The sequence below is a fragment of the Athene cunicularia genome (assembly GCF_003259725.1).
Source record: "Athene cunicularia isolate RWA chromosome 12 unlocalized genomic scaffold, athCun1 chr12_part1, whole genome shotgun sequence".
Lineage (NCBI taxonomy): Eukaryota > Metazoa > Chordata > Aves > Strigiformes > Strigidae > Athene > Athene cunicularia.
Window position 1 is genome coordinate 11,333,235 of NW_020799116.1, and position 12,170 is coordinate 11,345,404.

The following is a 12,170-nucleotide window of genomic DNA, read 5'->3' on the forward strand; positions in this document are numbered from 1 at the left end:
AATATTTCTTCTCTTGGATATTTCTATGATTAAGAGTGGGAAGGTAATGATTTTACAGTTACGGCCAGACTTTAAGAAAAGCATGCTTAAAATCCAAGGAAATAATTATGTGTCTACAGGGAAAAAAGGATTTCTAATGAACTTTTTAGACAACCTACCAGACATCTTGATATTTTTGATGATTATTTAAACATCATCTTTAAGTGATGTAAATGTGTCTCTGGATCTTGCAAATCTATGTTAATGTCAATTACGAGTGGGTAATTTATCTTTGTACCATGGGCATTTTTTGTTGAAACCAGAGGAAAAGATGTGTTGTATTTGAAACACTATGCCTTTGGGCTTCTGTTCGGGTGGTATCAGCTGGAACAAATAAGCTGAGAATGCATTTACTGCTTCTGCTCTAATCTCACAAATGCTTCCAGAAATGGTTTGTGTCAGCAGTTGATGCACAGAAAATCTTGCACGGATTTTTTTTTTCTCATAAGAGAATAATTTTTATGAGCTTCAGTGGAGGTTCCTTTAATGCTCATGTTCTCCAAACCTCTGAAGCATTTGCTATAGGTAGAGGGTGATGGCTTATTCTCATCAGTAGAGTTGGTGGTGGTGAGGGTGACTGGAGGCTGCACTTCCAAATCTGATTCCTTGGATTGCCGCTGTCCCTCTTTATAGACTGGGAGAAGTCACTTAATCTCCTGCCTCTGGCTATAGTCACTGCCCTGCAAGGATGAGCGCAGCAAAGGTTTCACCAAACATTAGGCAGACTGAGCGCAGTAGTGGCTTCACAGCACCAGCTGCTTTCTACACAAGATTCGCCTTGCCTCTGAGTGTGAGAGAATGCTTTGTGGGGAGCAGCCTGTCTCTGGGTGGGTCATCGGGCATAAAGAGGATGTTTTAGCCTCTCACTGGGCAGTTTCAAAGTGTGCTTTTCCCCTCCACCGCCACCAGCAACAGCCAGGGGAGAAGTCCTGGGGCCGCCGGGGCGTGTGCGGAGCATCCCCATCCTTCACAGTGCCATTGCAGCTTTCAGTTTGTGGGAAATGGCCAACTTAGTTTGTGAAAATAAACTGAGAAGTCGAAGTGCTGTGTGAAAAGGGCAGCTTCACATGGGGGATAGTCTTCATTTCCCACCAGAATCAATGGAAATTTGTCTCTTTGCGCCATTGGACCCTTCTAGACTTGCAAAATCTTCCCATACAGCTCAAATTATCATTGCCTTATGTCTCAGGAATGAAAGCTGTAAAAACTAGCTTGCCTTTGCTTTACTCAAATCTTCTTCCTCAAATATTTATTTTCATGACATGGTCTTTCTTACTGTATTTATTTTAATTTCATGTGTCGTGAAAAAAGAGCAGTAAGGGAGAGAAGTCAAAAGGTTCCTATTATTTGAAATTCACCACAGCCTGCTGGTTTCCTTCAGGGTCCCTAGCAATGTTGGTGTTTGGTTTTCATTTGTTTCTTCCCGTTATCAGCATCCCTTAAGAAAGATATTTTGTAGAGAACTGTTCCTCTTAGATAACCTAGGGTTATTTTTATATTTGAATTATGACTCTAGGCATCTTTAAACAATTTACATGAAGTGTCTAATAGCTGTGAATGCTCCCTTCTTTTCCTCCCACCATCCCACTCCTTCAGGATGAGGTTTTGTCACTTCCAGACTAGTCTTAAAAATCTACAGACAAAAGGGAGGATGATGACAAAGCACAGCTTTTGTGTTTATAGATATTAATATAGGCTGGGTGCAGTATTATTTATTTGGACTCTTCAATCATTGCAGATATACAATTTGACAAAAAAAAGAAAATTGTGGGAGAACTTAGGATGCAAGATCTGTGACTGGTTTAAGCTGATACTGAATTCAGTGGAGTTATGTTGTTTGATGTTGCCCAAGTGGCCCCTATTTCTTTAGAATAACATTTACAGATTTTTAAAATAATCTGGAAGAATTGCAATTTATACTCTCCGCACCTTTAATTCTTCATACTTAGCAAGCCTGTAAATAAAAAGCCTAAAATGAAAACACATTTACACACAACAGTTCACATCTCTGGAAGAAGTGTTCTTAGTATTTTCTTGAAAATCAATATTGAGAATTAATATGGAAAAGAAAGAAGTATAGTACTCTGTATTTTTCAATGCAGTAAGGTTCATGTTCTTCCTAGGAAGACCTTCCAAAAGATTCATTTTAAATTTTTGTGCTTTTCTATTGTAGTCCCAAAACACAGAAAATGCCAAATAAACCCAAATTCTGGGCACCATAGATGTCTAGACAAGTCACAGTTGCTGTAATTTAGCAGTAAACCTCCTGGTGTTATTCATGACTCAGATCTACTAGTAAAAATGCTACAAAGGTGATGTTCCTCCTTCACTGGCCTTCTCCAGCCAGTGTTTTTCCTTGAACAAAATATATATGTATTTTACAGATCAAGAACCACTCCCATGACAGAAACCCCAGCTGCCCCGTGTAGTTGTCGCACACAACCTCAGAAGTTCAAACACTTCATCCTCAGGCCTTTTAGCTCCATTTAAAATAGACCTCCAGGACAGTTTGTGGGGTATGCTCTACTCAGCTCAATGCAACAGGATTTTACCTCATTTTATTTTGAGCAAATATAGTTCTTACCTGAAAATTAATTATAGAGAGTTTGCCGTTAAGAGACGTGCCAGTTGTCATGGGTGAGGAAGGCCTTATCTAATGCCTGCTTTCACCAAGAGAAAGACATGCACTAAATTAAATGGGCTTTGACTGAGGCTCTAAATTAGCTCAGGCTTTTCTGTGAACCATGAAAAGACAGGTAGTTATAGACAAATAAGTACCAAAGCAGCTGTAGGTGGTTATCTAAATCAAAACTAACAGGTCCCAGACAAGAAGTTGCAGATGCATAGAATTTAGGTGGATAATGAAATGGAAACCTCTGTAATGCCAATCCAGCAGACATTGTTGTCCTGCATTTTACTCAGACTTACCCAAATGGCTGCTGGGTACAGATTCAACGTGTCCCATCCTTGCTCATGTTGCTGTCCTGACCATAGCCCTCAGGTCATGCTGATGTCCCACATTGGTGGCTTTGTGGACATTGTCCCTTTTGCACCTGGGAAGAAGCATCTGGGGTAACATGTCGAGGGTGAAGCTCAAGCCTGGAAAGCCCTGTCCACTTATGGGGGAATGGTGAGCGGTTTTGGCCAGTGTGGTTGTAGGGTGGGCAGTCTCAGATGGCGTGACAAGGCACTGGGTGGGGGTCAGGGTCAGAGCTCTCCCCTCACCCTCTCCTCCCTGCTCACTGGGGACCATCGAGGGTGTTGAATGCAACCCCAAGAACTTGGCTTTGACCTTGGCATATACTTTACTGGGGATTAATGTTAGGAAGCAGAAAGCTCTGACCTTACTGTTATTTATTTATGCAACATGAAGGTTGTAGTCACACATGGAGACAGCATTCCAGGGCCACAGAAATTATTAGCTGTGGACCATACTCTGAACCAGCCCATTCTTCAAGTGATGAGCAGGTACTCGTGACCGGTGTCCCTGATTTTGGGGAGGGCTGTGTTCTGAGCAGTAAGTCCTCCCTCTCAACTAAACCTGTGAGTATTTCTGAGTTACACTGTGTTTTCCTGAAATAGCCCAATGGCCAATACTGCATTTATAAGATCATTTTAATAATCCCGATCTCTGCCTCATTGCATGGGAAGCATTATTAAAAAGGTAATAAACTGCTACAAAGACATGCAATAGAAATAGAAATAATTTGATAAATAATGCAATTGCCTGGAATCATTTACATTTGAAGTAGATTAGTGGCGTGAAGCAAAGTTGCTGTTAGGCTAAAAATTGCTGTAGATATTCCTGCCTATGAACTGTGAGAAAAAGCAAATACACTGCTGAGATTGCAGTCTGGTCTGTCTCATGCTTTTGCTTTCTCCCTCTGCTTCCAACCCCCCCAGCCCAAGCAAGGTTCTGAAGGATGGACAATAGGCCATTCATCATGTCGGCTGAAATACACTGTTTTTCACAGGTACATTTAACCTAAATCCTCTCTGAGAAGACGGATTATCTCTTAGAAGAACTCTGGCACCGCAGTCTCTTTTCAATAGCCACGTCAACCACTGCCACAAAGGCTGTACATGAAGGGATCAATGGTAGTTTTATCTCAAATTGCACTCAGTGTGTGTTTCTTCCAACTGACATTCATTTAAATGCTTGCTCTAAGACATCTATTCTCCCTGTAATAGAAAAAAGATCGGACATCCAAAGCATTGTTTCCTGGGGGGAAAAAAATTAAAATATTCAGTTGGCTAAGCATGAAATATTTTGGATGCATGTGTTTAATCAACAGTGAAAGCAAGTGTAGTTAGGCTTGTATTTTGTAAATTAAAATGTTAAAATTAGCAGATAAGAAACAACATACCTTATTTCATTGCAGCAGTGCTAATAAAACCATTTGAGAGGGGAAAAAAGAAAAGTCCCTTTATAATTATGAGCACTTTGCTCCAAAGAAACATTGGAGCGTTAATCTGCCGTCCCGTAGTTGTGCTGTCCGCCTGCGTGCTGCATCCCTCGGGAAGATAACCCTTACCATTGCACCCGCAGCCTGCCATGTGCACTGCATTTGTAGTCCATTCATATTCCACGTGTTTCCATCTGCTGAACAGAAAAATAGAGGGCAAGCTGAGAAGAATATATTGAGGGATACCTGCAGTATCATCTGTCTGGTGCAGGTTTTCTGTTGGTGATGTGTGAGCTTTGTGAGTTAGAAAATAATTCGCAGTGAAAAGGTTAGCACATGGACCTGCTACTCGTCCCTGCAAAGGCTTTCGCTGGGTGACTGCAAGGTGCAGGTGAGGCTGAACAACCCCTGGCTCTGCAGTGCTGATGTATTTGGTTCCTGGACGTGCATAGATTTTCTTTTAATTAAATAACAGAACAAGATGTTACAGTAGATATTATAAACCTGGGATTTTTAAGCAAACATTCTGTAAAAGCATGAGGGCAAAGATGAGCAGCAGGTCGTAGGCTTGTTTTGGTAGATGCAAGTGATGCAGTCAGACACCCAAAGGTCAGATTTCCTTGGAGCTGGGCTAGAGGTAATTACTGATACTCAGTTTTATGATGTGCTCTGGGAGTTTTGCAGTTTTCAGTCATGGTTTATATTCCAAATAAGGGCTTGATCTCGTTTTCACAAAGTCAGTGATAAAACTCCTACTGAACTCAACAGGACATATTCTATCTTTAAATGCATATATTACTGACTGAGAAATAATTATCTGCTCCTGGGAATCCTGCCCAGCAGTGGGGAATGCTGTGATGAGCTACCCATGTCAGATCTGTTGTTCTTGATTTGGGGTCAGAGGCAACATAACCTGCTGATGGGTGACTTAACAGATATGGCAGATGTATCATGAGCTGAAAAAATAAGCACTAAGAGATCAGACCAGAATGATTACGCACTGCTATTTTTCCCCATGCTGCTCCAGGTCTGCCTGACCTCTTCCATCCATTCCCAGCAGCTGCTGGAGACACTGGGCAAGTTAGTATTGCTGTACTGGTTGGCCATGCTGACGTGTCCATGATGCCAAGGTGGGTCCTTTCTACATAGCCTAGGTGTCTTTGAATAGCAGAGGGCTGCAGCCGTAGCAGACACTTAGAAATCTTTCATCCATGAAGATGCATCTTTCTCCTTCATGTACTTTTCAGGGTTCACCCCAACCAAATAGCCAAATGCCTTAAGATGTTTCCATTCCTGCCAAGCTGGCACAGGGCACATGCATTTGTCAGGCACGCAGTGTCACCAAGAAGCTGCTATGGAGGCTGTGCTGGTCGACTTAGGAAAAAGCTTCTTCAGGGTAATGCAAAGTGCTCAGCCTGCAACTTTTTAAATTTGCTGCTGCGGTGGCAAAAAAAGAAAAAAAAAAATGGGCAAGGAAGGCTATGGAGGAATGCTTTCAGCATTTTTAAAGGTCCTTTGTCCCCAGAAGAGCTTTGATCAAAACACTGACAAGGTCAGCTCTTCCTGGGGTAGAACCCAAAGCTTCAGTTTAGGAAACAAACAATCCTTTTATCTCCTAATTTCAGATGTGTCTCTGCTCTCTGTGGATGTGAAGTCTCCAGTTGACAACCACAGACCAACAGATTCTCTCTTAAAAATGCTATGTTTAAAATAGATGAGCTTTCTTTATATAAGGATGCTAAACTATCTTATTGCCATCTTTTTTCTCAAATGGATGTTTTTATCTTTGATTTTTCTCTGATATTAGCAGTGACCATGAACCAGGTTATCAGTAACACAGTTGCATTAAGCTGCACAAGAAGAGATTTATATTTTTAGTTGTTACCACTGTTGTGGTTAGTAGTGTCAGGGAACCCAGAACATTCAATAGCAAGTCAGTAGCTCATTTCTTGAGTTTGTCGTGGTTTAAAGTGATGCATACTTAGCAACCAGCACTTTGTTCTCAAGTAATGTGTGTGTTATCGGAAATGTAGTTTATTTTTATGTCTTCCTAGGCATCTTATTATTGGGGGTGTATTTCGGAAGAGGAAGAAAGCGTACGGAACAGTGCTTCATTTAATTTGAACTTTGGTCTTAAAAGAACTTTTTCAACCAAACTGCTAAAAGCAGTTGATGAAGGGATGTTTGCTTTCAAGCCAATTAGCAGTTTGAGAACCCTCAGTGGCCTGAAATGAGTCTCTCCTCTCGTTTAATGCAGATATGTCTGCAAAGAAAATTTGTGAATTAGCAAAAGCAGTGAAAGTCCTTCCTACTTTCTCAACTAACTGTAACAAATTTCAAAGTGCTAAAATAATTACTTGTTAACTTCTAACACATTGGATTCAAATTAGAGGACAAAACATTCAGTGTAGAAAAGCACCTTCAGCAAAAAAGAGCCACATAACCATAAGGCCTCCTAATCAAATGATTCACAGAAAGGTTTTAATGGTCTGATTTATTTTTAAAAATTTCAGTTAACTTGCACAATTATTTGTCAGTTTTAATGCTGGTCGTTTACAGGAGTGTGCAGGGAATTACATAGTCACCAAATGAGAATTAAACATGCCCAGTGATTCTCAGGGGAATGGGTTTGAAGAACTCGGTGCAAGTCCCACCTGAACTCTTTGCAGTGTGTTACCAGAGTTAAAGGATGCCTGTGTGCTAAAATTTTAAAGCCAGATGGCTTTCAGCTTAGAAATGGAAGAAAATAAAGACAGCACTAGCTCCCTGAGATGTGCCAAAGCCAATGGTGGATCAACTGTCCTCATCCAAAGGTTGTCTCTAGAGTGATCCAGTCCACATTAACTACAAACTAGTTTTACATTGGGAATAAAGATGACTTAGAAGGAAACCAGTAGCATGAGAAAGAGACAGAAAAGGGATTAGAATTTGAAATTAAAGCTGGCTTCATCAACAGATACAATTAAAATGATCTGTGGAAGAGATTGTCCAGTAAACAGTTTTCAGCTATATGGCTAAAAATAAAGCATGCATAAAAATAAAATCTCAACTGTCCAGAAATAGTCTAAAACATGACTTTTTTCTGGATTTCTTGGGATGGCAAAAATGCTGAGAGAGTGAGTGCAGAGCCTGGCAGGGGCAATGCTGGAGCGGGCTGGTCCTTCTTGAGCTGGAGCATATTGCTGAGCTTGTTCAGTTGTTTATATTGATTTGAATTTTAATGCATGCCAAGGGCACCTTCAGCTCTGAGAAAGGCACTATTGTTTCCAAAGAGCTGAAACTGATAACAGCAGTAAATAATTCCTTGGGAGCTCCTGGTGCTGCTCCTGTCCAGGCTTCTGCACTGGAGACCAGAGTGGCAAGTCCTGTGCTCCAGTGCACATTTAATGTAATATGTGCATTGATTTGTGCCAACATAGTAGTGAAGATAAGAGACAAGTAGCTATATACTACTCTCTTCCAATTATTGAGCTGGAGCAACTGCTACAGAAGCAAATATATGGCACTGGACTCCTGCAAAAATAAATTACAGTAGTGAATGTTACTGACTGCAACAATTTGGAGACCTATAAGCCAGTTGAGAAACTTCTATTAATATCACTGCTATTGATGTGTGAAATATAACCTCTGTCCCTGGTCTTTGCCAGCTGGCTTGCATGTTGTGCTGCTGCAAGAGCAGGTCAGGGAGAGGTTACCCAGGACGGAGATTTGGTGGCTGTTGTCCGAGCATCTTGCGCCATCTTCTTCCTCCTCGCTCAGTATCGTCATTGTAAAGACTCTCAAACTGCCCCATTTTTCGAAGGAGCTCAATGCATGTGGACTGAGAAGCCCATGCGTGCCCATCAAGAGAGCACAGCAAGACAGAAGGCACCCACACCAGCTCCCTTAGGTGACACGTTGTCTTCCAGGTCTCACTGGGGACTGTGTTCAGCCCAGTGGCTGCAGCTAGCAGGAGCTTGGGGAGCCCCACAGTGGCGTGGGCAGATGTCCTTTGCACTTCTGTTCATGCCTCGTCTCATGGTGGTACTTTATTCAGCTGCCTCAGTGCTGCCCCATGGCTGCAAGAAAAGGTTCGTGCCAATTCGTGCAGTCTGTTTCTTAAACCTTCCTCAGGTGGGAAGTGTCTTCTGAGCACTTCTGCAATGGTGCAGGTATTGTTTGCTAAATCTCCTCAGAATTTCTCACTCCAGTTGCGCAGAGCTTGACTGGCATTAAGGATGCAGGAAGGCTTCTTCATTTTCTTTCAAATTAGTTAAATTGAGAAATAATTGAGCAGGAGAAGGCAGGAATTAATACAAGATTTTCAATGCAGGGCTGAAAGTAGCTGAAGGGGAGAAAACAGATTGCTGCAAGACATGATACTGAGCAGACAACCAAGTATTTTGCTAAAAGAGGTGATGATTGGCTGGGGGGAAGGTTTTTCTGGAGTCTCCTTAGATTATGCCTCCGCAAGGCACAAGTCATTCATGTTTTGATGGGATTTACTGGGCAGGATCAGGTTTTCTGTTTTCATTGACGTAAAGCGGAGCAGAAGACAAAGGTAATTGTGAGAACGAGGCAAGCCTGAAGTGCAGCCCTTGTGCAAGAGGAGGGGCCAGGGATCACCTCAGGAATTAACATGCCATCCTGCCTGCCTCCTGCCCTCCGAGAGATGTGTAGCTCTTCAGATAACACCATTTTAATGGAGACTATGTATGTGAGAAGAGGATGGGCATGAAATAGGATTTATTTTATTTTCACCTGCAAACACAACTGCAGATAAGCCCTGGGGGCTGAGTAATGCTGCAGGCAGAGGAGTGGAGAGCACGGAGGGGAAGCTTGGCAGTGTGGCACCCGTGCTGAAAAGCCATCAGCCTTCTTGACAAAAGCAGCAATGAAACCCCTGCTTCACTGCATCTGTTTAGAAAAACCTTTTACGTTGTTAAGCAGTGAGCGTGGAGATTTTTAGATGTAGCCTGTGTACCACAGGTTACAAGGGTTGTCATGGTGAGTGCTGAAAATCAAAGTACAGATGCGTGTAAAACCCCTACACAAGTTACTGTTGTGTAAATTTAAGTTGCCTTCAAGAAAAGACACAGAAAACTCATGTAAGTTATGTATTCAGTATTTATGAATTGTGTCCTGAGAGATTTTTGTTAGCTGAGCTCCCTCTGTAACAGGCAATAGACTGCCTGTTGTTCAAACCATCAATAATTAATGCAGACTTGAAAGAGTTTTTTGTTGACTTAAAAGAATAAAACTTTTGCGTCTGCTCTCTTTTCAGAATCACTGTTTTGGACGACGGAAGCCTCCGGATTGTCAACGTCACCAAATCCGATGCGGGAAGTTACACCTGCGTGGCCACAAACCACTTTGGGACAGCAAGCAGCACGGGCAGCTTGGTTGTGAAAGGTAGTTGCAATTTTTATCACATATGACCGATACTCCGTTTTAGTGCCTGAGAGCATACTAAGCAGCCCCATGAATGTTGCACCTTTCCCCTTTGATTGTAATGCAAGTGGATTCTGGGGGATTGAAGCGTCTTTTGCATCTCAGAAACCTGATGAGCCTCGTGGGTTGGAGACAACATTAACAGCAAGGGTGTCTGTGGTCGCACTGACTGATGGTGCTTGCAGCAAGTTAATGCATTTGTTTTCACACATAGTTTAAAGTTATACTTCAAATGATGGGGGAGTTGTAACACAAAGCCTGGTCTGTGGTCTGTATCATTGTATGGCTTGTTTCTAGCAATGGTCAGTAATCATGCTTGAGAAATACTTGCTGTCGCTGCAGCCAGCTTTGTCATAAGATTCAGTTTTGCGTAAAGCCATGGCATGCCTGTGGAGAAATGTTGCTCTCAGCATGCTGAGATTAGGTGGTGTCCTTTACAAACGTGTCTTACCTAGTTTAGCTTTATTCTTGTTAGTCTTGAACTTTCACCATCTTTTTTAAAAACTTCTGAACTTCCTGATACATCTTGTCTTGGAGCAGAATGATACAAGAGTTTCACCCTTGTATTCAATGTCACATTTTTTTAAAAGATGCACAAACTCTGATTGAATTTCATTTTTTCTTATCCAGGGCTGAATTTCTGCCTTTCATGAACTCAAAGTGTTTATTCATGTGTGTTCAGAATTTTTCTGTCAAATATTTTTTTTTAAATAAGTTATAACATTTGACAAAAATATTTAAAGTAGTTGTTTGATAGACAATGAGAGACACTGACAAATATCTTGCTTTTTGGCCTGCTTATGAGTAGTCTGATATCTGATGAATTATTACAGACAATTGATATATAGATTATTACACCTATAATCACTCTCCAGTTCCTTCTTATTTGGGGAAAGACCTATATAGGATAACAAATCAGGAAAAATTGATTACAAAGTAATAAATCAATCACAAAGCTCTAATGCTGTCAGTTTTAATTCTCCCATATATTGACATTGATGGATAGTATTCGGTTAGAGGCTCTCTCCATCAATTATTTTTATGGTATATAGGGAATACTTTAAAATGTTTCAATGCAAGTTTTAATCCATGGTTTTTATAGCTGGAGCCCATTTCAGCAAGCAAAGTCAGGATCAAGCAAGTGCTGATAAAGCTGGTGAGCCCCTTTAGCAAACGGCCGGTGACGATGGTACGTTTTCTCAGAGCAAAGCATTTGTCTCTACCCTAGCTATCCAGTGAAGTACTTATAGTTAGATGGGATGTTTCTGGGGTTGCGCTTCATAGCACTTGACCTTTCCACTTCCCTCAGGCGAAGGGGCCGACAGTGCAGCCCAGGGTGGGGGGCCGTGTTGTCCCTTCATACCTTCTCCAGGTGGTTGTTAGAAAAGGAACCCGTAGGGGAACATATTGACACCAAGAGTTATTCAGGCTTGTTTTGAATCATTTCTATGGCATTTGCCCATGCCTGTGTTGGTCCCTGCAAACAAAAGTAGAGACAAGTGAGGATCAGCAGTACATCTCTGTATGAGCTGACTCTGTCTTTTCTTCATCTGTGTTGTCTGAAGGAGGCACCCACAGCAAACATCTAGGAAAGCGCTGCTCAGGGAACACAAACACAAAGACCTGGTCTATTATTAAAAGGGTCGATCGGCTACTGTCTGCCCCAGAGCAAAACTGGAGAGCAAAATGGTAAACACAGCCCAAACGCCCTTCCCTAGGGACTACAGGAGGTGGCCTGTGCTCACGGCAGGAGGCACCGGCTCTTCATCTGCGGCTGGGCACAGCTGAGGTCATCCTGGTTCTCCGAGGGCTGAAAGGCAGTAAGGGGGTTGAACTGGGGTCTGCAGTTCAGGGGCCACTTGTACCACCGTGAAAAAGCCAATTGTGGAAAATAGGACTGTGTTTCATTTCTGTTATTGAAGAGTCATGCTTCTGTAGTTTGTGGCTTATCCTTTCTTCCTTGTAGTACCCAAGGAATAGCCCGTAACTCCAAGCACAATAGGCAGCAGCTGTTTTACCTGATCTTTGGGTTCACATGGTTTACAAATCACTTTTCTTTGCAGTAAGGTTCTAAAGGATTAGCAAGTACTTTTTTCTTTCTCAGTGCTCCATTTTAACTCGATTCCATTAACATTAATGGGAGCAACACATGTGCATGAAGCAGAGAATAAACTCTTAAGCCCAAGATGTGGATATTAACAGCAAACTGAGAAATGCAATTTCAGTCTATCCCATAAAAAGTATAAAGAGCAGAAACTATTCTGAACTCCAAATGAACTGTAAAATACTGTATTT

The 12,170-nt window shown here is 41.8% G+C and overlaps 1 protein-coding gene across 4 annotated transcripts in view; it reads left to right on the forward strand.

Annotated features, from left to right (window-relative positions):
* Positions 1-12,170, forward strand: part of CNTN4 (contactin 4) — a 299,396-nt gene that overhangs the window by 249,319 nt on the left and 37,907 nt on the right. For all 4 annotated transcript variants that reach the window (XM_026857402.1, XM_026857405.1, XM_026857404.1 and 1 more), the window contains exon 12: positions 9,709-9,836. In XM_026857402.1, coding sequence (XP_026713203.1) covers positions 9,709-9,836 — 128 coding nt within the window. The remainder of the gene's footprint in view (positions 1-9,708; positions 9,837-12,170) is intronic.